Consider the following 25,932-nt stretch of genomic DNA (forward strand, 5'->3'; position numbering starts at 1 on the left):
TCATAGATCTATGACATTCTCCAGGGCCTATTTATATATATATTTAACGGCATGTTGAATTTAAAAGAAAAATGAAAAGGGAGAGAACTTTTCAAAGCGGAATTAAGAGGATTAAACCAATCTATCAACCAAAATACACCTCCAGAGTAGATTATATGAATATCAACGCCATCCATATAACTGTAGCTTCTATCTAACCCTTGAGCATCTGGCTTATGTTCTCCTTGTTCCGGACACCAGCCAAGTTGCCAGCCTTGACACGCTCGAGGGTCAGGGCAGCAATGAGAGCAGCTCCAACACCAGAACCGTCCTCGGCGGAGCTCATGACTACCTTGTCGTCCTCGTTATCGGCCCAGTCAAGGATCTCACGAAGGGCCTTGGCACCTCGCTGCTTGAAATGGGGGTACTTGTTGAAGACTGAACCGTCAGCACCAACATGGCAGGATTGGATGTTCTTCTTCTTGCAGATGGCAGCTACACCGCAGGCAGAGATACGTGCAGCTCTAGTACCGATAAGTTCGGCCAGACGTCTGCACAGTTCGAGCTCTGGCTTGGTAGCCTGGATTCCAAGGACACGCTCGAACAGGTCGCGGGTTTCAGACAAGTTCTCAAACGGATCCTCCTCAATGGCAGAGAGGAAGGAAGAGTCGAGGAAGTATGGCTTTCGGAGATTGTCGATCTTCTGGCCCTGGAAGATAATGCCGCCCTTGTTGTCGATGATATCAATCAAGACGAGACGGAAAATTTCTCCTAGGTAGAGACCGGCAGTCATCTTCTCGAATGCCTGCTGGCCGGGACGAGGAGAGTCACGGTCAATGATCTTGTCGAACTTGGTCAGGGGCAGGACAACACGCTCGTTGTCGAAGGCGCCGTACTCGCAGTTAATGGCGACGGGCATGTCTGGGGGCAGGTTATAATGGGCAATCTTGGGTATCGAGCCCGCGTTGTCCATGTATGCGGCATTGACACCAGTTCCGAAGATACAGCCAATCTTCATCTCAGGATCAGTGTATGAGGAAGCAATCAACGTTCCGGTAGTGTCATTGATCAAAGCTGCAACTTTGATAGACAATCCCTGTCTAGGTGTTAGTTATATATGGTGTCAGCTGGGTATATAGACAAGTGAGCGAACCTTCTTCTCCAATGCACTCTCAAGCATGGGGACGACGTCCTCTCCTTCAACACCATCGATATCGAATCCCTTGGTCCATCTCTGCAGGACTCCGTGGTCGATGTAGTCCTGTGTTGCGGGGTAAGAGAAGGTGAAGCCCAGTGGGAGGTCTGGCAGCTCCTCTCCGTCGTGGTGGTATTCAATGAACTGCTGGACGCAGTCGGCAATGTACTCCCAGAGCTCCTCAGAGGTTCCAGTCTTCAGCTCCTCGGGGATACGATACTTGGACTGGGTGATGTCGAACTCTCCCTTCTCCTCCGAGAGGACAATCTCGCAAACTCGCAGGTTGGTGCCGCCCATGTCGAGGGCCAGGAAGGTACCCTGTTCATTGCCGGTAGGAAATCCGAGCACCCAGGTAACATTCATCGGCTGTAACCGTTAGAATTGATCCTCTTTGCATCATTTATCTCGTGGGAAACGTACGATATTGCCGCCCTCAACGCTGAGGCCTGTGGTGCACCCGCCGGTCAGCCGCGACTCTCTCCGCCGGGGTGTGAGGACGTACCCTTAGTGAGCTCGTTGACGAAGTGGGCGACAATCTTCTTGAGCCTAGCCGTGTCGACTGTGAAGGTCTCCTCGAGCTCCTTGATCTCGTCCAGCAGCGCCTTGGGCATGTCGACCATGGATCCTATGCGGTGTCAGCGAGGCTCTGGGCGTGGACCAGCAGGGGAAGCTCACCCTTGCGGGACGGCCGCTTGCGAGGAACGGGAACCATCTTGTCTGCGAGTCTGTCTGTCTGCTGCCTCTACTGTCTCTGGGTCGAATGTTGTAGCTGGAGATGGGGATGACGTTGGTAGTTGTAGCTGCAGTTGTAGTAGTTGTAGTTGGCAGCGGAAGTGGTGGGGAGGTTTTGGTCTTGGTTGGGCTTTTGTTACTCAGCAGAGACAAAGGGGGAGCGAAGCTGGAGGAAGAAGAAGCAAAGAAGACGACGGGGAGACGGACAGCAGACGTTAAAAAGGCGCAGAAGATAATGGATCATAGACTACAGAGAGAGATGTATACATATAGAACCGCCATCAGTCGTAAAGTCGTAAGCCGGGAGCGCACAGCGAGCTACCAATATCAATATCAATCTGCATCGACCGGCCGCATCTTGTCTTCCTCCTTGGACGAGACATCGAGGGCGGCCATGGACTCAGCCAACTGGTCTTCAGGTGGCTTCTCTTGCTCGGCTTTAGGATTCGTCGCCTTCTCCTCGGCCAGGAGAGCCTCTAGCTGGGCCTTTGTCCGGGTCTCATGCTCGCGAGACGCCTTCAGGGCCGACTCTACCTCTGCCGAGAGACGGTCCACCTCATCATGGAGGCGCTCGTCCTTGCTTGCTGGCTCCTTGTCCTGCTGCTCCAAGGCTGGCTTGCTGCCGCTGCCGAGCTCGGGACACGTCTCTGCCCATAGTTTCTCCAACTCGTCCAGCCAGCCGAGAGCCTCAGCCAGACGGCGTACACCACTATCGCAGTCTCCTAAGATCAGGACGTCATCAGGCCGTGATCCCAGCGACCCGGCTTGCTCCAGGTTTATCAGCACCCGGGGAATCTCTTCTCGACACAAGCCCGGGAGGCTGGCAAACGGATGCACACTCAGGCTGGTGCCCATGACTATACACAAGTCTGCTTCTGCTGGGAGTTCTCGGCAGGCGAAGAAGTTAGCTGGTAGAGCTTCTCCAAAGAAAACGATGTCTGGCTTGACCAGTCCCTGGCATTCACTGCATGACGGTATCTCGCTATCTGCAATCGCCTTGGCCATCAGCTCGTCCAAGTAGGCCGCCTTGCAGTCTATACAGCTGTGTGTTGCAAAGCTGCCGTGGGCCTCGACGATCATATCTCCCGGAACACCAGCCCTTCTCTCGAGACAGTCTATATTCTGCGTAAATAGCTTGAGAAGCAGCCCTTTATCATGCAGCAGCCGAATAAACGAGTGAGTGATCGTAGGCCTGTACTTTCCAGGAAACATCTCCCTGGCCAGCGCGTAGAACGGCTGGGGGTTCTGGCGGAAGTACGAGATATCAAACACTGCTTCGGGGTAGGGCAGCTCGAGGCGCGCAAGGTTGGCGTAGATGCCGGTGTCTGGCGAGCGGAAATCGGGGATTCCAGCAGACGTACTGATGCCAGCACCAGTCTGCTTCCTTGTCAGCGTCTAGTGTCTATTGTCTCGTCTATAGCAACGTTGCAGACCTACCATCACGACTATCTTGCAGTTCTTCTTCTCTCTGATGTACTTCACGATGCCATCGATGCTGCGTTTCTCCAGCGTCGTCGGCGGGACACTATCGTCTACCATCTTGGAGGCTTCTGCCCCCATTTCACGGGCCTCTTATCCTTCTTCGTCTTCCCTTTGGTCTGGCTGTATGTATCTATTTCGATTTACTCGATGATACCGGTAGATATATCAGGCGGCTGAGGCGCGGGGGAGGTGGGCGTGTTTGGAAGGCCTCTTAAATCACCAATATCTCCCTACAACAGACGTTAGCCAGGGATAATAACCGCCGTAGACAGCAGGTAGAAGTAGTAGCAAACACTCACCGGTATATCTCATCCCAATATCTCGCCCGCATCAGGTGCAGCCGGTGGTGTCTGCGTCTTCGGCCACCAAGTTGTTCCTCATTCGTGTTTGTGGACTTCGAAACCTCCGAATATCCAACGCTCTGCAGGCCCAACGTACCATGCGAACAACCACCAACCGCCCGACTACAGCAGAACCAGGCAGAGAATGGCCAGCTCGACGGCGAGCCAGGTCAATGGCCATGGCAGCGGCCCTCTATCGTCTCCAGAGCTTGCCAACGGCCACAGCACGAGCACGCCCGGCGGCACCCTCGACCACAGCAACGGCGACGGCGACGGCGACATCTACAACGCCAGCTCCGTGGCGGCCATCAAGGCGACGCTCTCGCAGCTGCAGGACCGAGAAGCCCTGGTGACGGCCCGTCTCGATGCCCTGGTGGCCTCGCAAAAGGATCTCTCGCGTGAACTCGGCCGTCTCGATCTGCTGCGTGCCCATCTGGGGACGCAGGCCAGCACCACCCGCTCCATCAGCCATGAGATGCTGTCCGGGGCGGCCTCGTCTGCACATTCGCTGTCGAGCGCCGTCCGCAAGCTGGATCTCGAGCAGTCCCGCGTCAGATCGATACTAGACATGGTCGGGCAGGTTGCAGAGCTCAAGGCCTGCGTGCTGGGGGTTGCGGGCTCGATGGGGGCCTCGCAGAACTGGGAGATGGCGGCCTCCTACATGCACCGCGCATCCAAGATACCGGAGGAAGTGGTGAATAGTCCCTTTGCTGCGGAGATTGTGCCTACGACGGAGGTGCCAGATACCCCCAATGTGACGCTGTCGAACGCAGCCGAGTCCCTCTGTGCCCTGTTTCTACGGGAGTTTGAGCAGGCCGTGAAGGAGAACGACGGGGCCAAGATCACTCGGTTCTTCAAGCTGTTCCCATTAATCGGCAAGTCAGATGTTGGCCTTGACGTGTATGGCCGGTATGTGTGCCAGGGAGTAGCTGCAAGAGCTCGCTCGAACCTCAATGCCGGGACGGGGGGAGCACAGGCAAAGGACGACTTCTTCTACGCCAATGCCTTGACCAGGCTGTTCGAACACATTGCTCAGATCGTGGATGCCCATGGAGCCTTGGTTGAAAGACACTACGGCCCGGGGAAGATGGGTCGAGTGGTGGAGCGGCTACAGGTCGAGGCGGATGTTCAGGGGGGCATCATCCTGGAGTCATGGGCAGAGGAGCGTCATGTCGACCGCAAACTGACCGATATCAAGTCGTATGCATTTACATTCTTGGTCCAGAGTTTCCTGCCGGCCGCCAGGGGTGCTGGTACTCCGCGGTCGAATTCTCCGGCGAGCTGGGATACGCCGCAGCGGAACAGTGAAGACGAAGGGGTCGATATGAAGGAGATTGATTCCATATTAAACGAGATATCAATCATGCTTGGCCGGTGGTCTCTCTACGGAAGGTTTCTAGCTAGTAAATGCAAGGTACGTAGCCTTTTAGATCATGTTTACTACTCTTTTTCAATACTAGACGATACTAATATCAGAATGCAGGAAAATGGCGATGGTGATGATGATGACGAGCTAGAGCTACCGTCCTTCTTGACAGGCTCTCCCCTAGCCCAAAAGGTAGATACCAAGCTGTTGTCACCGTATAACGCGATGACAACCTTCTTCCTGCGTCGTTCGGTGGAAAAGGCCTTTCAGCTGGATGAGCCGCCCGTTGATCTCACCTTGGACCTTCGGAAGCCATTGGTATCTAACCCACCCCATATCACATCAGTCGTGGATGATATCATGTACATCGTGAACAAAGTCATACAACAGACCCTGGCGACAGCTCAGCGGTCGGCAGTCACCAGCGTGGTGCCTACGATAGCCCGAGTGCTTGGTGCTGATTTCATCGGCATGGTACACCGAAAGATGCGAGACGAAACGCACCCCAGACCCGTTGTGCCAGGCGGCCAGCCTCCCCCTGCTATGGTGGTGTCCTTTCTCGTGCTCGTCAACAACCTAGACGTTGCTGTCGACTACTTGGAGCGCATTGTGAAACGGCACATGGAGTCTACAGATACCGGGGCCGACGTAACCAATGATGCCAGCGCTCAACCCCGGATATCGATGCTGTTCCCGCTTGCGGACGATGCCCAGGTGGTCCTGAGTACGCTACGGTCCTTGTCTGCTACCTTTACGTCCAAAGCACAGGATCTCATCGGCGATGGCATCCAAGTCATATTCAACAACGTGCTCAAGTCCCGTCTCCGTCCTATCCTTGCAGACGCCTTCCGGGACGCCGAGTACCAGCCTCCGGACGGCGAAGGAGAAGATGGAGCGTACGGAGCAGGCCCAGGCGCTGAGGACGACGCCCTGATGCACCATGAAACCGGGCATCATCACGGCCTGGTCCGCCAGCGGTTTGCAGCTGGCTGGCGGGACCTCATGCTGCCAATAGCTCGCATTTTGACCGCCAACACCTTTGACCGCTTGCTCGGGGTGACGCTGACATCGTTGTCGAGGCTGCTGGAAAAACGGCTCTGGTCTTACCACGGCCGTGTCAACGCCCTGGGGACCACCAGGCTAGAGCGAGACGTCACTGGGATAATAGCCGCCGCAGTAGACGTGGCTGAGGGTCACCACCATGATGCTGCTGCCACTGCTGCTGGGGAGCGAGGAGGCAGCATTGGCGGCAGAGCAGGCCGGTACCGTCACCGCGAGACCTTTGCCCGGTGCACGCAGATAGTGATGGTCATGGGCATGGAGGAGGAGGAGTGGGAGGAGATCTCGCAGGCGGACGGCGACGTGGTGGACAAGCTGTCGGTGGAAGAGCGGGCCCGCGCCAGGTCGATGGTAGTATAGCATGTCTTCCCACCTAACGCTGACTGCGTATTTATATCAGAATCTTCTTGGTAGCCCCAGATATCCAGATATCAAAATACAAAAAATTGGTAGCCCCTGGCCGACGTCCTCCCCCCGTCCCCCTTCGCCCACCACGCAGCAACCCCTGACTCTCCCCGGCTACAGACAGCACTGATAGCCATCTCGCAGCCCTTTTAGTCCCTTTTCTTCCTTTCTTCCGGCCTTCCTCGCAGCGTAAAACGGGGATATCTGACCTGCATGCTGGCCCCGTATCTGTATTACCGCCTAAATTACGATAGCCCGCACACTCTCCGCGGCACCCTCGTAACAAAGACCGTAATCCCAGTACCGTACCGTCCAAAAGCTTCGTCTTTTCTTGTCTTTTTTTCTTCTTTCGAACTCGCAAAGCAACCAAAAAGACGACCGACCAAACATTCACCTTTCGCGCCGCCGCTGCACCACCGACCACCGACCAAGCTGCCTCTCGACCGCTGATGGGCGTCTTCCTGCGTCGAAGCTGACGGCCGCCCTGCAGCCAGCACGAGAACCGAACCGAGAACGTCGCCCGCCAGGCCACCGGCGCTGCGTCGATGCTTGCGGCCGCCGTCGAGCCAAACCGTCCGCCCTCGAGAACTCCCCGCCATCAACAGCCCTCTCAGCCTGCAACGCGCCGATGCTGCAACCCGGCCTGGCCTGATCTCGCTCTCCAGCCCGGCCTGTCCCTGTGTGCACCGCCAGACGCCCTGCCAGCCCGGCCATGGCGCCCTCGACCTCGTTCGGCGCCCATCCTACCAACCGCCCGTCGCACTACCGCACTCCCTCCCCTCCTCGCCATGCGATCGAGCCGCTCTCCCCCCGTCTCTCCTTTGCCGCTGCGGCCAGTCCTGCTGCGCTTCCGCGTCGTGACCGTCTAGGGAAGCCAGGCGCCAGCGGCTCCGGCCGAGGCGGCGATGGGTCTGCTCCGTCGGTGGACGAGGCACGCAGACGCAGCAGCAACAGTCATCGGGGCGTCGAGCCACTCCAGCACCACCATCAACAACAACAACAACAACAACAACAACCAGCACCACCACAGCAGCAGCAGCAGCAACCACACCCAGAATACCAGCATCATAATCACCAGCAGAACCAGCAGCAGTCCCCCGGCAGGCCCGGCGGACACGCCAGGTCCAGGTCTACCATCGACACTCTTGCTACAATAGCGCTAGCCACCAGCCCGACCTTCTCTCCTCTCACCTACGATGGACCGGACGAGCCCATCATCTCGCCTCTCGGGCACCAGGCAGCTGCTCCGGACATCGACGAGAGACCGTCGAAGCGAGCAAAGTCTGAAAAGGCGCACTCACCCGGCTGGCAGAGACTCGGAGACAGGCCAGCAACGAGCCATGTCTCCACCCTCGACAGCATGAAAACAGACGCCGAGCTGCTGCTCAACTTCGCCAGACCGACCAACTCTCCCCACTACTCCCCTCACATCACTCCTCTGTCTCGAGTCACTACAGAGAACTCTACTCACTCCTGGAACACCGATCTGTGGCGCGGCCCTGCCTCTGCAGTTGCTGCCTATGACCATGGCGACGTCACGCGCGACAGAGGCGTTCCCGCCTGGCCTGGAATGGCAGGAAGTGCAAACGGTGTCCCGCCTGTCAGGCTACGATCCCAGTCAGATGGCGCTGCCGCACTCTCCCGACCGGCCATGAACGGCCTTTTGCCTGACTCGCCTCTTTATCCCTCTGCAATGGGGGTTGCGCTTGAAGACGACCCGGAAGAGGAAGAGAAGCCTGCAAGGAAGAAGAAGAAGTATAAGAATATTCCTACTCCTTCTGCTCCTCCAACTCCTTCATGGGGCCAAGAGACGCCCGTTGTACCGTTTTCTAAACCGTCTCAAGACAAGGAACCAACCAAATCCAAACCACGAACGAAACAAAAGGCAGCCGAAGATGGCAGCTCTGCTGGCCAGACGAACTGTGCGGCATGTAACCGGGATCGTGCCCCAGCTGGAGTCGGAGGAGACGATGCAGAGGTTACCTGGGTCAATTGCGACGGATGTGACCAGTGGTTCCATATCGTCTGCTGCGGCTTCAAGAGCGACCATGAGATACGAACCGTGGACAAGTTCATCTGCACCAAATGTCGCCCAGTACACGGCCCGACCACCTTCGTTCGCAAGTCCACTCGTCCTCGAACGGCTATCGATTACGCAGGTCTGAACCAAGGATTTGTGAAACCGCCATCCGAAGAGAACGAGAACATCCATCTTGCTGCCATAAAGCAAGGTACCATAACATTCCTGCCGGATCACTTCGCCAGGATGCCGCCTGATTTGGTTACCGCTTCATACTTTGAACGCGGAGCTGGCATGATCGAGCCGATTGTTATTCCCGCTCATATGAACTCGCGCGCAGGTTTCGATTTCCACGAAGCTACTACCGAAGAAGAATTCGACGCAACCATACCCGAAGATAACGGTTATGAGGAGGCCATTGACTGCGGCCAGGATCTCCTGGACATGGTCATTCCCAAGGGCCTCACAGTAAAGGCCGTAGGTGAGATCTACGGGCCAGAGGAAAAGATCGAAGTCATCGACGTTAAATCTCAGCAAGGCGAAGAGAAGAAATGGACTATGCAAAGATGGATGGATTATTATTACGATACTAGTTCCACCAAGATGGTCAAGAATGTTATAAGTCTTGAAGTCTCACAGTCTCCGGTAGGACGGCTCCTGCGGCGTCCGCGAGTGGTTCGCGAACTTGACCTCCAGGACTCAGTGTGGCCACCTGAACAGCAGGCTCTTGGAGACTATCCAAAGGTCCAGTTTTATTGCCTGATGTCCGTTGCTGACTGCTACACTGATTTCCATATCGACTTCGGCGGCTCATCGGTATATTACCACATACTCAAGGGGAAGAAAACCTTCTTCTTTATCCCGCCCAAGGAGAAGCATTTGAAAAAGTACGACGAATGGTGTAATTCCCCTGCTCAAGACACCACCTTTCTCGGAACGGAATCCAAAGAGTGTTATCGAGTAGACCTGTCCGAGGGTGACACGATGCTGATTCCGTCTGGCTGGATCCATGCTGTTTGGACACCGGAAGACAGCCTGGTTATAGGCGGCAACTTTTTGACCAGAATGAACTACGCGATGCAGCTCAAGATCACGAAGATGGAAAAGGACGCCAAAGTCCCGCGGAAATTCCGATATCCATTTTTCCAGAAGATTATGTGGCTAACCGTCCTGAAATATCTGGCTGATGACCCGATACCGCCGCGGCTTCAGGATTCTTTTGCTCAAGACGAGAACTACCAATTTCATCGTGAAAACCCCGTTTATCACCCAGAAGCGGAGGAATTTGCTGCTAGTCAGGAGCCAGGGTCGGATTATTATAACGCCAAATTCTACTCTCAAAGCGAAATTGACGGGCTTCCCGAATTGGCCAAGTACATTCTGAGAACTGCATTGATTGCAGGCGGCTACAAGGTCGATGGCGTCACGAAGGAAACGAGAAACGCCATCAGCAGGTCTATTCCCAAAGGCCAAGGTGATCCCGTTGATATTGCTCAGAAATTCGGAGTTTGGGTAGCTTGGAAACGGGGCAATGAACTTGCACCTCAGTGGACTCGTCCTGGAGCAATCGTCATGGATGTAAAAGTCGACATGTCTGATAAACGTCGAAGCACTCGACCACGCAAACAGTCTGAGCGTGCTATGACTGGCTCTCAAAAGTCGAAACCAGCACTAAACAGTACCCAGAAGCCGTCTGATCAAGGATCCCAACCTGCAGTTAGTACGCCTCTGCGAGACGCTTCCGCTTCTTCTAGTAGTGGAACACCTGCTGGAGAAACACGCAGGCCTTCTGTTGTTGAGAACAAAGGCTTGGAGGCCAACTCACGGCAGACTCCTAAAGCTGCAAGCCTCGGTCCTAAAAGAATCGCTTGTGACCCTTGTCGAAAACGCCGTATCAAATGTCGTCACAAGGAGGGTGGTGGTCTCGATATTAGCTCCGATCAAGAAACTGTTAAAGATCCTTCCCTCGGTGCAAATGGGGGAGACACGACCCTCACTACATCACGGCCTGATGTTTCCACGGATAGGGAAAATGCAGATGCTCTACCTTATCGCAATGGCATACCACACCAGGAAAGCATTTCTGGCTCCAATCCTCCGGACGCGAGCGGAAACGGGTTGAGGAGACCTCAAGAAACAAGTCCTGGATCATCAAATTCTAGTAAGAAGGGCAGAATAAAGGCCTGCGAGGAATGTCGGAAGAGTAAGGTCAGTATATCCCCCCTCTTATTACCTCATAAACACATGTATTAATACATACTAGCGCCGATGCATCCATGATGAAGCCGGTCGAGTTGACCCGGTCAAGATCCAAGAGCAACCCAAGACAAAACGTTCACGTCCTGAAGATGAGAAATCAAGCCCGCCGAAAAAGCAGAAGCGTGGTGGGAATAAATCACCACGCAGCACAGAAGACACATCTTCCGGCACGAAGAATGATACAGATTCTGCTCAAGATTCTAAGATCGACAGTTCAAAAGACAAGGCGCATGTTCTCAAGTCCAACTTCCCTCGAGATAGCCCTCTTTATTCGTCTCCTCCAGCTGGAAACTCAGAGGCAGACGCTCCTTCTGAACATCCAATTGCCCCAGAGTCCATGCTCCCAATTGGCAGCCTTGTGTCCCCTCCAACGTCCCTAGTCGACGATATTGATGGAGTTCCTGGCACGTTGGATGGTGAAAAGGGCAAAGCTGCAGAGGGAGATCGAAATACGGACAAGCCTTTATCAATTCATACCCCAACCTCCATATCCTACCACCAATCCCGCTACCCTTCTCTCAACACGAAAGCTTCCGATGGACAAAAGCAGCGCTCATCCAAGGACTGTTCTTCTGCATCAGGTTTATCCCCGTCTTCTCCAGTCAGGTCAAAGACTTCCTCAAGACCCGGGTCCTCTCACCGTGCAAACGATGGCCACGGTCCATCCTCAAGGAGGGCACACGACCGAGCTAGCTTCGCAGAAGCCGATGTTGACCCCGATAGCATAAAGCTCATTCGACAACTTCAAGAAGAAGACTTTGGACTCCGACGCAGGACTGCAAAGCCAAAGCACTAAACATTCATTTCCTCACTCTGTTTCCTTTTGCTATCCTTTGCTTCTAACCGTTTTATTCTGACAAGTTTTCTACACATTTATTGTGTTGGACTCGAGGCCCCATCTTTTATGTTCTTTTACTATTTATTTCTTACCCTTTCCTTGCTTCTTCTTCATTTACTCTCTTCACTTCTCTACCTTTCACTCATACTTTTGGTACCGCCTTACTTTGTACATAGGTATGTTCACCACACAACGTTTGAACCGACAGTCCTGCTTCATGCAAGCTAGGAGCTAGGAATATGCGCGTCTTTACTTTTTTTTTAGGTACCTTGCGAGTTATTTGGCGAAACAGGCCTACATACCAAATATCTGAGGCGCCTTTTCCCTTGTTTTCTGGCGTATTGGAGTTGAATTCTAGGCTGGGGATGGAAGTCTGGTTTCTAATGGACAAAGTAAAACCCCTCGTTCCATTTGATCTTGTGTTTCGTTCATAACTGCTTGCCTTATTATATATTATCATTTCTAGCAGAGTTGAATATGTTTAGATAGGGGTGCGGGAGAGTGGATGTAATAATTGAACTTCAATTCATTCTGCTAGTCACATTGGAGCCAGACACTGCGCGTTCAAAAATATTAGAAATTTGAAGCCAACGCTGTCCACTAGGTAGTTGGTATAATATCGGCTACTCGTAGTAAAGTACTTGCATACCCAAGGAGAAAAAGCTAACTAGGCAATCGCTTCCATTTTCTTGTTTATTTAACAATGAGATTAAAATTGTTGCTGAGAATAACACAAAGCGAAGACAAAGCTGAAAACTGGATATGGGCCACCATTTAAGCCATTAGAGCGGGGATTGGTAGAAGAAAAAGAGAACAGTAACTAGCTATGAAAAGGCGAGTAAGTAACCGCTCCCCAAGGAAAGTTTCACGACCCCGATTTAACAGTGAAAAGGGAGAAGAGACAAGCATAAACAGCATTAAAAGCAGATCAAACCCTGATCATCAGGAATACTGTGAAGAGCATTTGAGCCTAGGTAGTTAGACGGATAGGGTGCGCCAGCCTGCAAAAGCAGAAGCTGGATATCTGTCCCCCCACCGAGAACCTCTTTCCAACACCCAGGCTAAGGTGAAGGTATGGCATAGAAAGAAGCATGGTATCAAATTCAACCGCGGGAATAGGGATGGAAGCCTCGGTGGGCTCCACGTCCTCCTCCACGATAGTTAGCACCCGGCCTTCCAGCATTTCGGGGGCCGGTAGGAGCATTTGCGGGAGGAGCACTCTGTGGCTGAGGCGATGCAACTGGTTGCGGAGGCTTATTCCCAACATTGGGAGACATACCCCGTCCCATAGGCCCTCCAGCGCTTCCAGCACGGCCCATACCTTGAGGACCAGTCGGGAGGTTAGGTTGGGGGGTATCATCATACATCCCCTCCCAAGATTGGTTGCCTTGCTGATATCCTGGGAATGTCCGCGGATCGGCCGCCCGTCGAGCTTGCTGCTGTTCATACTTCTGTTGTTCGAATGCAATTTGTTCCTGGGCATTGTACCCTGGACCTCCCCTGTTGTTTGCAAAGTTTCCAGGCATTGGAGGGGTGCCAGCTGAACCAGTTGGGCCGGGGCCAGCAGCAACGTTTCCTCCCATCTGGCCACCCATACCACCACCTGTGAATCCAGGTCCTGTTTGGCCTTGATTTGGCATTTGGTTCATTTGTTGCATCTGTTGCATTTGCATCTGTTGTTGCATGGGGTTCATCATTCCTTGCATGCCTTGTGCGTTGGGGGGTGTCGGGGAGGCTGGAGGCATTCCTCCTTGCTGAGCACCTGGCTGTTGTTTCATTTGATTCATTTGTTGCATCTGCTGCATCTGCTGCATTTGTTGGAGGACAGCCGGGTTCATGCCTCCCATGGCCGGGTTCATGCCTTGGGCCTGAGCAGAAGCCATTTGCTGCTGCATTAGAGCAAAGTATTGTTGCATCCGTTGCCAATATTGGGCCATCATTTGTGGTGTCATGCCACCCGCCATGTTTGTTTGGTTCTGGGTATTGCTTTGCTGGCCTGAATCGGATCCACTGCCACGGTCATCTTTGAATCGATCATCGCGGAACCCACGTTTGCCTAACCGCCGGCTCTCCTCATCATCTCTGAGGTTGCCGCGAGGTTGCGCCTTTTTTACCTCAATTGCTTTCCCGTGGATCTCCAGAGGGACTGAGAGGGTTGCCTCGACAGCAGCTTCACTATCAAAGGTAACAAAACCAAATCCTCGAGGCCGCCCAGTATCTTTGTCAATCATGAGGGTTGCATCGACAACGCGGCCAAACTGCATAAAAAATTGCTTGAACTCTTGTTCGGTGGCTTCCTGGCTCACTCCACCAACAAAAATCTTACTGGTCCGTTCCTGTTCGTCTCGAGGTATTGCTCGTTTAGGGTCGATCTTGTAAAGTTGGTCAGCAAAAGATCTGGTTAAGTAAGATAGTAGATGTTGTGGGAGAAAGTCATACAATTTTACCATCCAAGTAATGCTCCTTGACCATGACCGTATTTACAGTCTTTGGGTCAGTGAATGTAAGGAAACCAAACCCTCTCGATCGACCAGACGCTCCATCTCGCATAACAGTACATTCGTGGACTTCTCCAAACTGGGAAAAGTATTCCTTGAGTGATTCTAAAAGCATATATCGTCAGATACGCACATCATGGCATGTGTAGCTCATTGAGAAGAGGCTTGCACATACGGTCTGTAGTCTCCCAGTTCAATCCACCAATAAACATTTTACTATTTTAGTATATAGTATTAGCCCATATTCACTATGTGTATTATGCATGGAGAGTGTAGCATGTGTCCGATGCAGGTGTATCAAGCAAAATGGACAAAGGAGTAAAAAAAAGAAATAAGAGTCGAGACATCGTGGCTGCACCCTCAAGAAAATGAAAATTCCATCGAAAGGACAAGAGAGCTTCTGCGCCTGATGACTTTTTGGCCCTGATGACTTTTTGGCGCTGATTAGTCGAGATTCTATGTTGCGCCGATGGACATGTCGTGGTTGGTGAATGCCAGGGGGTTGCTGGCGACGTATGCTAGCCGGACTTCATTCCCGTAGACAATCTCGTAAAGTTTGATAACGACTTTCCTCCCTCCATGGTCATGTAACAAGTATGGAGAGTTGTGATAGCTCTCGCAAAAGATGGGCTCAGCGTGCTGTTGGGCGCTTTACAGTCGAGGGAGATGTGATGTTGACCTCGGAGGGTCATCACACGCTCATGCCGGAACTAGGTGCAGGGCTCATCTGTGGTTCTTGGTCTTGGTCTTTGTGGGATCTGTAATTGTGCACCCGTCGAGCTTCAATAAACTGAGAATTGGAATTTTTCGAAGTTCTTTTTTCCGATAATCCTCTGCCTGATTCTATGTCCGAAGCTAGGTAATGTTCGATATTCCACATCGAAGACAGTTAAGTAGATAACTGCTTCTTGCACTGCTCTATCAAGATATACCGACAAGATATATAGTATCTGATATACTATAGTCGTTCCACAGCGGAATCGTGCAGAGGCATTAATGCATGAAATACCCTCGATCTCTTTTCAGCCACTGAACTGATAAACCCCATCGAATTATGGCCAGCACCCTCTTTTGCCCCTGGTACCCTTTCCATTAAATGTCCAAATAGAAAACTGCGCAGCAGCCATGTCAGGGTCAAGCAAGCTCAGCTGAAAGTTCCGGGTAAATTTCAAGGATGCCCTTCCACCTATGTGTGACCCCATAATCCGCGCACACACCACATTTTCGACCTTTAAAAGCCATCGAATTCATATTCCATGCATAGGCCGGCAGTCGAGAGGCGTTTCGTTATCTTAGGCGCGAGTCACTGAGGATATTTATCGACCTTTCTTCCGGATAAAGGGAGGAGAATCATATAGATAAAATATTGTCCACCCTGGAAAATTGGACTACCAACGATCCAAGTAGATCCATAATGTCTTTAAAACTCTTTCCCGGCGGCAACCGACGCAACTGGCCGATTGGTTTTGATGGTGTAAAGAGTATTGTAAAATGGGCAATAAAAACGGGAATGAAACTCAAACCTGTCAAAGGCATAACTTACCCGTCTTCTTTTATACCTGTCCCTTGGCTTTCAGGCTCATTTGAAGCTTGTCCGCCACTGCTAGTGTCCGCAGCTGTAGGTGTACCCTGGGCACCATTCTGGGCTGATGGTGGCTCTGGTTTCTGCTCTTGAGCAGGCTGCTGCTGCTGAGTCGGGGCAGGCTGTGTAGAACTGGGTGTTTCTGCTATCTCTGTCTTGGTGGTAGGAGGAGGCTGGGACGGTGTTTGTGCCGTGGCGGCGGGAGGCGCAGATGATGTTGCCGGGGTCTCATCGGCGTCATACCTATCCAGCAGGTCAGAAATACAGAATACCTGCCACACGCAAGCTCAAGAAAGCAGCAACAAGCAATCCAAAACAATAATAATGCAAGGGAGAGCAGCTTACAGGTCAGCGAAGAGATCCTCTTCGAGGTCCTCTGGCTCAGTCATGGTTCCTCAAGCAGCAACCGAAAGGAGACTGAAAGGTCGTAAAAAGTCAGACTACCGCCAACAGCTAGGTACACTGCGTCAGTCTCGTTAGTCCAGTTCGTTATTTGCGATATCTTGAAGCTGCAAAGCAGCGCTCTTGTGCGTGTGCGAGGTGGTGTTAGAAGCAGAGAGAAAGCCGGCGAGGTTGGATGGTTTTTTCATCCTCGAGGGTGGCTTGGCTGACTAAGCCGTGGCATCGGAGGCTAAAAAAACATCCAACGTCAACGACAAAAGCTGTGCGAAGATGACAGCCAGACAGCTTGACAGCCGCCACCGTCGAGGGAGGATAGATGCTGGAGCGAGGCATAGTTGCATAGCGGGCGCCTAGGCGTCTCTCCCTGTATTGATTTTGTACCTGTTGGCCGCCACAATGTCGAGTAAAAAGGGGCGACAAGACCAGCACCACACGCCGCAGGTATGTGCAGCTTGCTAGCTATATGACCCTCCTTCGTCTGCTGGGGCTCTTTCAAGCTAACAAACAGCTCACAGGAAATGGTTCAGGTCGGTCCGTGACTCGAGATGCCTTACCCCATACCCCCAGATCAATAATTATCCTTTTATTGCTTGCGACTTTTTGCCAGGGAGTCAATTATTACTGATAAGCTGATAACATGCGATAATCCACAGACCATACTTCTTCGTACGTTATCGACTCCCCGCCCCCGCCGCCACTGCCATCCTCTTATTCACATAGCAGCCACTGACTCTCTATATAGTCGAGGAGGACTCCCGTTCTGGAGATCAATATCGTCGTCTTCTCGGCCGCAAAGCCCTCACGTTCCGTTCAACCAAAACACCGTTGTCGGAGCTTCTTACGCCCATACAGATATGTTGAAGTATGTCTCTGCCCCCATTGCTGATATAGCTGTTAAAAAGTTCTATGAAAATGAATCTCAATACTGACCTGGGAACTGGTATAGGGGTGTCCCTCCTAGTTCCAGATCTTCCACGCCGTCGCGCCCCTCGCTGTCCCCTAGCTCAAGCAGGGTCCGTGACGCGAACCGTGGAAAACCTGCCAAAAGAACATCATCTTCGCAGCACCCATATAGTAGTTTCCTTTCCCAAGGATCTGGAGGCTTAGTACCGGATATAGATGATGACGATGACGGTGATGAAATAGGGTACGAGGACGATGAGGACGAATTCGGACTTCCAAGTGTTACCAACATGCGACGACAACGGGCCAAACCATCGCCGGGCTATAGCCTTCCGGTGAAGTCAACCCAGTCCACTCCTGAACCAAGCAGCCATGTAAATGCTTCAAACCTGATTCCCAGTATGCGCAGCATGCGCCTCCGAGCAAACAGTACAGACATTGCAGAGGAACGGTCGAGTTTAACCTATCCTACAGCAAATAAATCAGAGGGCAAGATACTCCGGCCGCAGTATAAAGACATATTGAAGGGTACGTTTGGTTTTATGCGTATTGTTATCCTATTTAACTGGCTAATTATGATATACCAGATCCTGCAAACTCATTGAATTTAATTAATCACTCCCCGCCACCACCTGGAGCTAGTACAAAGGAGACAGAAGCTCATTCTACTCGAATAAGTCGAGTGAACAAGTTTAAACGGATACTCCAATCAAGTACCGTATCGTTGCCTGAGCTCCGTGATCTAGCTTGGTCGGGTATCCCAGAAGAAGTCAGGGCAATGACCTGGCAACTACTGCTCGGGTACTTGCCCGCGAACAGTGACCGTCGTGTGTCAACACTAGAGCGTAAGCGAAAGGAATATCTCGATGGCGTACGGCAAGCCTTCGAGCGTAATTCATCCATTGGTTCGAAAGCTGTGCCTGCTACCTCCTCAACTCCAAATTTAGGTGGTGGGAGAGGGATTGATGAGGCAATCTGGCATCAAATCAGTATTGATACCCCACGGACCAACCCTCACATACCCCTTTATGCCTACGAGGCAACACAACGGTCACTCGAACGAATCCTCTATGTTTGGGCAATTCGACACCCTGCCAGTGGATATGTCCAAGGAATAAATGATCTTGTCACTCCTTTCTGGCAGGTTTTCCTGGGCTCATACATTACGGATTCTGATATCGAGCAAGGCATGGATCCTGGCCAGCTTCCGCAACCAGTGATCAATGCTGTAGAAGCAGACTCCTTTTGGTGCTTGACCAAACTTCTTGACGGCATCCAAGATAATTATATTTATGCACAGCCTGGGATACACAGGCAAGTTAATGCACTTCATGACCTCACGAGACGCATTGATTTAGCATTGACCAAACACCTCGAGAATGAGGGAGTCGAGTTTATGCAATTCAGCTTTCGATGGATGAATTGTCTACTTATGCGGGAAATCAGCATCAAAAATACAATAAGGATGTGGGATACATATATGGTAGCGTACCTTCGAAGAGCCTCAGACCCCAAACGACTGTGCTAATTGAATTCCAGGCAGAGGAGCAAGGGTTTTCACGGTTTCACCTATATGTTTGCGCTGCATTCCTCGTCAAGTGGTCGGAGCAGCTGCTGAAGATGGATTTTCAGGTTTGTCTTGCCCGTTATTGCTAAGCTTCCATAGTACATGCTGACCGTGGGATAGGAGGTTATGATGTTCCTCCAGGCACTTCCAACGCGAGAGTGGACAGAGAAGGATATAGAGCTGCTCTTGAGCGAAGCTTTCATATGGCAAAGCTTGTTTCAAGATTCAAGTGCGCATCTCAGATCAGGCGGCGCTGCTGTAGAGAGGCCTCACTCGACTGCATAGACCACTTTAGAGCGTATTCATGAAATGAATCATGATGTTCGACTAGCTAAAGTGGATTCCCTTTTGATTGAATGCCCAAAGAAGCTTTAGGAATTCCCCTTCGTCACACATCCGGGCACGCTTGTCCGCGAGCTTGGTATCATCTTCGAGAACTTGTCTGATCTTTTCTCGGACGAGATTTGTCACCTTCCCACGTTTCGTGGGACCAGGTTTGGAGGAGGCTGTCTGGACCTTCTCCGTTTTAAAGAAGTCAGGAACGTCATCCTCGTCATCAACGTCCATTATTTCATCAACTTCCTCCTCGCCTTGGTCATCCTCTTCCTCAGTGATCATCTGCTGGTCACCATCCAGGAGGTCTGAATCAATTGGGATATTGTTTTGGGCACACCATGTGCAGTAGTTAGCTTCTAGCATACTCACAACGCTGGTAGTTCCAAGGAAACTAGATCTCAGTGTCTTGTTCTTCCTAACAAAGGCGATTCTGAGAAGACCATCCCATTCATCGTAGCTAATATCCGGTCGTGGGACTTTCGGGACGATGCGAACCACACTAGATTCGACGGCAGGCGGCGGCTTAAAGTTGTTTTTGCCCACTTTCATGATATGATCTATTTTTGCCCACATTTGCGCATTCACGGATAAACGACTGTACAGCTTGTCCCCCGGCTTTGCGAACAGTCGCATTGCAAATTCACGCTGAAACATGAGGATGCATACTCTGGGTGCCGGGTTCGTAGCTAGCAGTTTGAAGGTCAATGGAGACGAAATCTATACGCCAGCAGTCAGTAGATGCCGCTTATTATATCCCACAGTCTGACAGATGGGTATTTAAGATCTATACCTGGTACGGAGTGTTGCTTATGCAGACATCGAAGTAAGGTACCTCTGTCTTCATAACATCTCCAAGCAGGACTTCCAGTCTCTTCTGTTCCGGCTTTCCTTGTACACGCTTTGTCAGTTCTGCCGCCATTCTCGGATCCAATTCCACGGCTATGACTTTTTTGGCCTTCTCCAGGATCTTGACGGTCAAGTTTCCAGAACCAGGTCCAACTTCTAGCACAGTCTACAGTTTGAGATTAGTTGAAGCATGCCCAAACAGCAGACAGTAAAACCTACGTCACTTTGCTTTAGATCTGCCTTGTCCACAATAGCCTGAGCTACTCCAGGATTCTTCAAGACGTGCTGGCCTATATCTGTATTCATGCGGAATATGTTGTGGGCTGCCTTGGTTTTGGCGACAGCCTGCGCATAGGGACTGCTCGCCTGTGCCGCATTATTGCGCTTCCCTTGCTTTGCCTTGGGCATCTTGACCTTCTCCGTGAGCTGTCTGTTCTGTCAGGTCCTGTCTTGCAACCCCCAAGGCTCACTGATATCTGTCTTATAAATTTCCTGCCTGCGCTCTTGAATAATTTTGTGTTCGAAAAAAAAAAAAAAAAAAAAAAATAGGCCGGCGCGGAAATATATTTATCCGCAGGTATATAAAAGGTCAGGTGGCCGGCCTGGGGTCCAGGCAGTTTACTAGATGCCCGTCCAGCTTCGAGCTTCGTTGAAGCCAACAGGAAACCAACTACATTAACAGCTACATATATCCCCGTATTACCGACGATGTCAGGGCGCAAGGATTTTCTTAGCCAGCCGGCGCCCGAAAACTACGTTGCTGGACTCGGCCGTGGTGCTACCGGTTTCACGACTCGGTCTGATCTTGGGCCAGCGCGGGAAGGCCCTACTCCAGAACAGATACAGGAAGCCCTCGCAAAGCGGGCTGCGTTGCTGGGTACTGCACCCCCGACCGCATATGGAGCTTCGACTCGGGGGGAGAAGGGCGGGAAAGCAGATAAAGAGGAGGAGGATGATGACCGGTATCAAGACCCAGAGAACGAGACCGGCCTATTCGCCTATGGTCAATATGACCGAGATGACGACGAAGCAGACCAGGTGTACCAGGCTGTGGATGAGAAGATGGACAAAAGGCGCAAAGCGAGAAGGTATGTTTAATAGTCCCCCTTCCAGTCCAATTTGAGTCTGTGCAAGAACCCAATAGTTTATCTTGTCCTAGAACTCCCTTTCGTTTTGAACAGATTACCAACATAAGCCACATCGTGCTATAATAGGGAAGCTCGGGAACGCCAGGAAATGGAAGAGTACGAGAGAAAAAATCCTAAAATACAACAACAATTCGCAGATCTCAAGCGGTCATTAGCTTCAGTATCCGATGAGGACTGGGCTAATATTCCTGAAGTTGGAGATCTCACAGGCAAAAACCGAAGAGCTAGACAAAATATGCGCCAGAGATTCTATGCTGTACCAGACAGCGTCATAGCGAACGCCAGAGACTCAACTGAGTTTAGCACTACCATCAACGACGACGGGACTGAGTCATTCGTTCCTCAAGGTGAAAATGCCGACGGTACAATCACCAATTTTGCTGATATTGGTGCAGCCAGAGATAAGGTGCTTCAGGTTCGCTTGGATCAAGCAGCCGAAGGCTCGAACGGAGATGTTGCGTCCGGCAGTGCAACGTCGATTGATCCGAAGGGCTACCTGACAAGCTTGACGAAATCTGAGATGAAGGCTGGTGAGGTAGAGATTGGAGATATCAAGCGTGTGCGGACACTTCTGGAGTCGGTCACAAAAACCAACCCGAAACATCCTCCCGGATGGATCGCCATTGCTCGTCTAGAAGAGATTGCGGGTCGCATCGGAGCCGCTAGGAATTACATTGCTAGAGGCTGTGAACTTTGTCCAAAAAGTGAGGATGTCTGGCTAGAGAATATCCGCCTCAATGATAATCACAATGCCAAAATCATCGCCGCAAACGCGATCAAAAATAATGATCGATCAACGAGACTCTGGATCGAAGCTATGAAACTGGAGTCTGATCCTCGAGCCAAGAAAAATGTCCTGAGACAGGCCATTCTACACGTACCCCAGTCAGTCACCATCTGGAAAGAAGCTGTGAACCTGGAAGAGAACCCCGAGGATGCACGCCTACTACTTGCCAAAGCCACTGAAATAATACCTCTCTCCGTTGAGCTATGGCTAGCACTGGCACGTTTGGAAACACCTGAGAATGCCCAAAAGGTCCTCAACGCAGCTCGTAAAGCGGTACCTACCAGTCGCGATATTTGGATCGCTGCAGCCAGGCTACAGGAGCAAATGGGGACAGCAAATAAAGTAAACGTGATGAAAAGGGCTGTCCAATCTCTTGCTAGAGATTCCGCCATGCCGAAGCGGGAAGAATGGATTGTCGAAGCTGAAAAATGCGAAGAAGAGGATGCAATTCTTACCTGCAACGCCATTATCCGAGAAACATTGGGATGGGGTCTTGACGAAGACGATGATAGAAAGGATATCTGGATGGAAGATGCGAAGGGCAGTATTGCAAGAGGGAAATATGAGACGGCAAGGGCAATATATGCCTATGCACTCCGCATTTTCGTCAATAAGAAGTCGGTATGGCTTGCTGCGGCAGATCTAGAGCGGAATCATGGTACCAAAGAAAGTCTCTGGCAGCTACTTGAGAAGGCTGTTGAGGCCTGCCCCCGATCTGAGGAACTATGGATGCAGTTAGCCAAAGAGAAGTGGCAGGCTGGCGAGATTGACAATACACGACGAGTTCTTGGGCGGGCATTCCACCAGAACCCCAACAATGAAGATATCTGGCTCGCGGCAGTGAAACTCGAGGCTGATACTAATCAAATCGAACAGGCCAGAGAACTACTGTCAACCGCTCGGCGAGAGGCTGGTACAGACAGGGTTTGGATCAAGAGTGTGGCTTATGAGCGCCAGCTCGGCAATAGGGATCATGCTTTGGATTTGGTCAACCAGGGTTTACAGCTATATCCTAAAGCAGACAAGCTTTGGATGCTTAAGGGGCAAATTTATGAAAGTGACGGACAAATCCAGCAAGCTCGGGAAGCATACGGAACAGGTACCCGAGCATGCCCCAAGTCAGTGCCGCTCTGGCTCCTTGCTTCAAGGCTAGAAGAGAAAGCTGGCGTTGTTGTGAAAGCCAGATCAGTACTTGATCGCGCTCGACTTGCCGTTCCAAAGAATGCCGAACTTTGGACCGAGAGTGTCAGGGTAGAACGCCGAGCAAACAATCTGAGCCAGGCTAAATCCCTTATGTCGAAGGCTCTGCAAGAAGTCCCGAATTCAGGTCTTTTGTGGAGTGAAAGCATATGGCACCTTGAACCTCGCACACACCGGAAACCTCGAAGCTTGGAGGCTATTAAGAAGGTGGACAACGATCCTATTCTCTTTGTCACCGTTGCTCGTATATTCTGGGGTGAAAGACGGCTGGAGAAAGCCATGACCTGGTTTGAAAAGGCCATCGTTGCGAATAGCGATCTGGGAGATGTTTGGGCATGGTATTATAAATTCCTTCTCCAGCATGGAACAGATGTAAGTCCTTGCCTCTTTTCAGTAGCTTCTTCTTTCTCAGTTCAGCCTTGCTAACGCCTAGTCTTTCATGTAGGAGAAACGCGAAGATGTCCTAACAAAGTGCATTGCCACGGAACCGAAACATGGAGAAATCTGGCAGACAGTGAGCAAAGATCCTGCCAATGCCCATAAAACCACCGAAGAGATCTTGAAGATCACACTCAATCGCTTGGAATAGGCTGTGGTATAAAATTGTTGGCCATGGTTGGGTCACTTCTCTCACGAATACGCCGCCTATATCATACATTTTCATATCACTGACTGCGTTCTTATTATTTGCAAACTGGAGTTCCATGGGGTAAATAGGGTACAGCATAATGATTTCATTTATAGATACCTACTTTTAAAACTATATCATGTCTAACGATTAGTAAAAGGCTCCTCCGGGGGTTTCTTATGAGCGAACATGCTATTTACTAGACGTAGTGAATGCACCAAATACTTCACACATATATCCGACAGTGAGCCCGCCATGTCATTTGTGAACTTGGGATGAATGTATAGATTAACAATAAATACGTTCTTTAGCGTTGCGTAACCACCCAGCCTTCCAATGCAAATCATCCGGAAACACAACTCCATGGTAGACAAAATAGTATTCAAAAATCCAAAAAACCAGTGCTTGCGCCAATTAATATGCACCTCTCGACTCCAGACCGGTACATCAGGATGCCATAGAAAGGCACTCATCAAGAATCGAGTTGAGTTGGCTATGGTCCGCAGCCGTAGCACCGTCCCAGTCCCAAGGCTCTTCATCGATATCCATTTCGTCTCCAGAGGGTATATGATCAGCGCTATCGGTAGCAGTGTTGGCCTCTTGTATGTAACATTGGTTTTCCGCTTCAAGTTCTTCTTCAAGATATCCCCCCATTATCTGGCTAATGATAAGGGGCATGTGCCCAAGAGCCCCAGGCGCGATGTCCAGGGTCAATTTGAGGTCACGTAGCCCCAACGGTTGGCGATTGCTCGCTTCCTTTGCTTCAACAGGGAGAAGGCCGTTGGTGGTATTTCTAACCAGCTCTCCTCGTGTAAATGCCATTTCTTCACGTTCTAATTGGCGGCGATATTTCCTCGTCGTCATTCCATTTATAGTTCCTGAGGGACCATTACACTTGGTCCGGCCAAAAACATTAGAGAGAAATGTCTTTACAAAATTTTCGGTCGCAATAGCCATGTAAGTCGCGCACGCAAAAGTGGCTCCATTCGATATGGATTCCTCATAGCAAATAGGTGTCATGCGCGCATATATTGATTCGGAGTCAGGAAACTCTCCCGTTTCTGATGCTAGAGGTTGGGCATATCGTTTACGAATCTCAAGTTCCCAGTCTATCAATTGTTAGATAATGATTGGAAAATAGAAGTAGTTAACGGCAGGTCATACTTGTTTTGTTTAAGCCCCCGGCGCTCGCAGGAACTTGGTCTGGGAGCCTGATCTGTCTTGCCAGTTGATATTCCTCGAGAGGGTTAGGAAGGGTACTTGGATCGGGCTATAATTACCATGTCAGCGGAATTGTAGGTTCAACCGGCCAAAAAATTGTGTATTTCTAGCGGGATGCTTACCTCTGGGATCGCTTTTAATCTTCGCCTATCTCTCGGTGGGAGCTGCATGACCTCGGTCTTGAGGCGCTGTTCAGCGGCATCTCCAGAGGCCGGTTTGGACACCACTGTTGGCTTGTCATTTGCGGAAACCCAGCTCGCAACTCCATGGTCAGGAAGGTCCCTAGTTAGATTTCCCAGTAACGCGCAGACAAAATTATTGTGAAGTCGTTCACGCTTCGGGTCAACGGCCAGCAATGGCGCAGCTCGAAGGGTAAATTCATTTTGATTAAGGTGCCCTAACAAAAACAATATAGTAAGCACACCGAAGCCCATGGAATTAGATGTCAATCACTGCTTAGACGTACCTAGCAAGAAGAGTGTGATGGCCTGCTTATACTCGGTCCAACCATCCCCGATTGCGCTTTTCAGCTCGGTATAAATAGGCTCGACATCAAGGCGCGGAACAGATATGAGCGCCTTAGTCGTTTTCTGGGCTATCGGAGGGCCAGTTGGAACAGGCTTGGTTGTAGTAGACGCCGGCGCAACCGTCGCAAAGTCGGTCGTCCCTGTCAGGGCCGCAGGGTCGATCTGCATGGTGAATGTGTTGATGTTGGTCGAGGTGGCCAGGCGCTCGCGCGAGGCCAGGACAGGCTGGCTCAGGCCCTCATCTAAATAACAGAGAAGATGCCGATGTCTGCCGGCGCTTATCCTTGCCTAACATGCGCCTGATGGAGTTTCGCTCGCTTGAAGCCAGAGTCGATGGTTTGTCTCGTCGTCGCGGCGAGAAAAAAGGCGTCGGCGTTTGAAAGAAGAATAGCTTATATAAGCAGGACAGGAGGTTGGCGACAGGGAGGACAGTCTTTCTTTGCCCTACATGGACGTGAATTATCTAACACATGGGCAGTTTGCAATATATTTGGGTGTACATCTCTCATAAGTCGCATATATGTATATGCTATCGATTCGAGAATAAGATTGCAGAACCGAGGAATTTTCGGCTCTTAAATTTGCTATGTATGTACTTCTCTTTATATTAA

At 51.2% G+C, this 25,932-nt stretch overlaps 10 protein-coding genes across 10 annotated transcripts; 4 read left to right on the forward strand and 6 right to left on the reverse strand.

The window, feature by feature from the left end:
* Nucleotides 1–193: 193 nt before the first annotated feature.
* Nucleotides 194–1,794, reverse strand: ARB_05065 (hexokinase, putative; the record flags this gene model as incomplete). Its single annotated transcript, XM_003016726.1, has 4 exons — nt 194–1,075; nt 1,133–1,540; nt 1,595–1,620; nt 1,677–1,794. The coding sequence occupies 4 exons, from the start codon at nt 1,792–1,794 to the stop codon at nt 194–196; spliced, it is 1,434 nt and encodes a 477-aa protein (XP_003016772.1).
* Nucleotides 1,795–2,239: 445 nt separating this feature from the next.
* Nucleotides 2,240–3,466, reverse strand: ARB_05066 (SIR2 family histone deacetylase, putative; the record flags this gene model as incomplete). The annotated part of the gene is made up of 2 exons (XM_003016727.1): nt 2,240–3,301; nt 3,344–3,466. The coding sequence occupies 2 exons, from the start codon at nt 3,464–3,466 to the stop codon at nt 2,240–2,242; spliced, it is 1,185 nt and encodes a 394-aa protein (XP_003016773.1).
* A 408-nt stretch (nt 3,467–3,874) lies between these two features.
* ARB_05067 (uncharacterized protein) lies at nt 3,875–6,514 on the forward strand (the record flags this gene model as incomplete). The annotated part of the gene is made up of 1 exon (XM_003016728.1): nt 3,875–6,514. The coding sequence occupies one exon, from the start codon at nt 3,875–3,877 to the stop codon at nt 6,512–6,514; it is 2,640 nt and encodes an 879-aa protein (XP_003016774.1).
* A 757-nt stretch (nt 6,515–7,271) lies between these two features.
* ARB_05068 (PHD finger and JmjC domain protein, putative) lies at nt 7,272–11,634 on the forward strand (the record flags this gene model as incomplete). Its single annotated transcript, XM_003016729.1, has 2 exons — nt 7,272–10,787; nt 10,843–11,634. 2 exons carry the CDS (start codon nt 7,272–7,274, stop codon nt 11,632–11,634), a joined length of 4,308 nt encoding a protein of 1,435 aa, XP_003016775.1.
* A 1,145-nt stretch (nt 11,635–12,779) lies between these two features.
* Nucleotides 12,780–14,386, reverse strand: ARB_05069 (uncharacterized protein; the record flags this gene model as incomplete). Its single annotated transcript, XM_003016730.1, has 3 exons — nt 12,780–14,048; nt 14,116–14,279; nt 14,350–14,386. The coding sequence occupies 3 exons, from the start codon at nt 14,384–14,386 to the stop codon at nt 12,780–12,782; spliced, it is 1,470 nt and encodes a 489-aa protein (XP_003016776.1).
* Nucleotides 14,387–15,477: 1,091 nt separating this feature from the next.
* Nucleotides 15,478–16,145, reverse strand: ARB_05070 (uncharacterized protein; the record flags this gene model as incomplete). Its single annotated transcript, XM_003016731.1, has 3 exons — nt 15,478–15,562; nt 15,718–15,999; nt 16,102–16,145. 3 exons carry the CDS (start codon nt 16,143–16,145, stop codon nt 15,478–15,480), a joined length of 411 nt encoding a protein of 136 aa, XP_003016777.1.
* Nucleotides 16,146–17,012: 867 nt separating this feature from the next.
* Nucleotides 17,013–18,589, forward strand: ARB_05071 (uncharacterized protein; the record flags this gene model as incomplete). Its single annotated transcript, XM_003016732.1, has 3 exons — nt 17,013–17,020; nt 17,171–17,589; nt 17,649–18,589. 3 exons carry the CDS (start codon nt 17,013–17,015, stop codon nt 18,587–18,589), a joined length of 1,368 nt encoding a protein of 455 aa, XP_003016778.1.
* Nucleotides 18,590–18,955: 366 nt separating this feature from the next.
* On the reverse strand, nt 18,956–20,218 carry ARB_05072 (uncharacterized protein; the record flags this gene model as incomplete). The annotated part of the gene is made up of 3 exons (XM_003016733.1): nt 18,956–19,681; nt 19,797–19,976; nt 20,030–20,218. The coding sequence occupies 3 exons, from the start codon at nt 20,216–20,218 to the stop codon at nt 18,956–18,958; spliced, it is 1,095 nt and encodes a 364-aa protein (XP_003016779.1).
* A 300-nt stretch (nt 20,219–20,518) lies between these two features.
* On the forward strand, nt 20,519–23,534 carry ARB_05073 (uncharacterized protein; the record flags this gene model as incomplete). The annotated part of the gene is made up of 3 exons (XM_003016734.1): nt 20,519–20,898; nt 21,025–23,317; nt 23,391–23,534. The coding sequence occupies 3 exons, from the start codon at nt 20,519–20,521 to the stop codon at nt 23,532–23,534; spliced, it is 2,817 nt and encodes a 938-aa protein (XP_003016780.1).
* A 486-nt stretch (nt 23,535–24,020) lies between these two features.
* On the reverse strand, nt 24,021–25,489 carry ARB_05074 (uncharacterized protein; the record flags this gene model as incomplete). The annotated part of the gene is made up of 4 exons (XM_003016735.1): nt 24,021–24,682; nt 24,738–24,843; nt 24,917–25,191; nt 25,261–25,489. The coding sequence occupies 4 exons, from the start codon at nt 25,487–25,489 to the stop codon at nt 24,021–24,023; spliced, it is 1,272 nt and encodes a 423-aa protein (XP_003016781.1).
* Between the last annotated feature and the right edge of the window lie 443 nt (nt 25,490–25,932).

Source organism: Trichophyton benhamiae (genome assembly GCF_000151125.1).
Source record: "Trichophyton benhamiae CBS 112371 chromosome Unknown contig01989.5, whole genome shotgun sequence".
In the NCBI taxonomy this organism is placed as follows: Eukaryota; Fungi; Ascomycota; class Eurotiomycetes; order Onygenales; family Arthrodermataceae; genus Trichophyton; species Trichophyton benhamiae.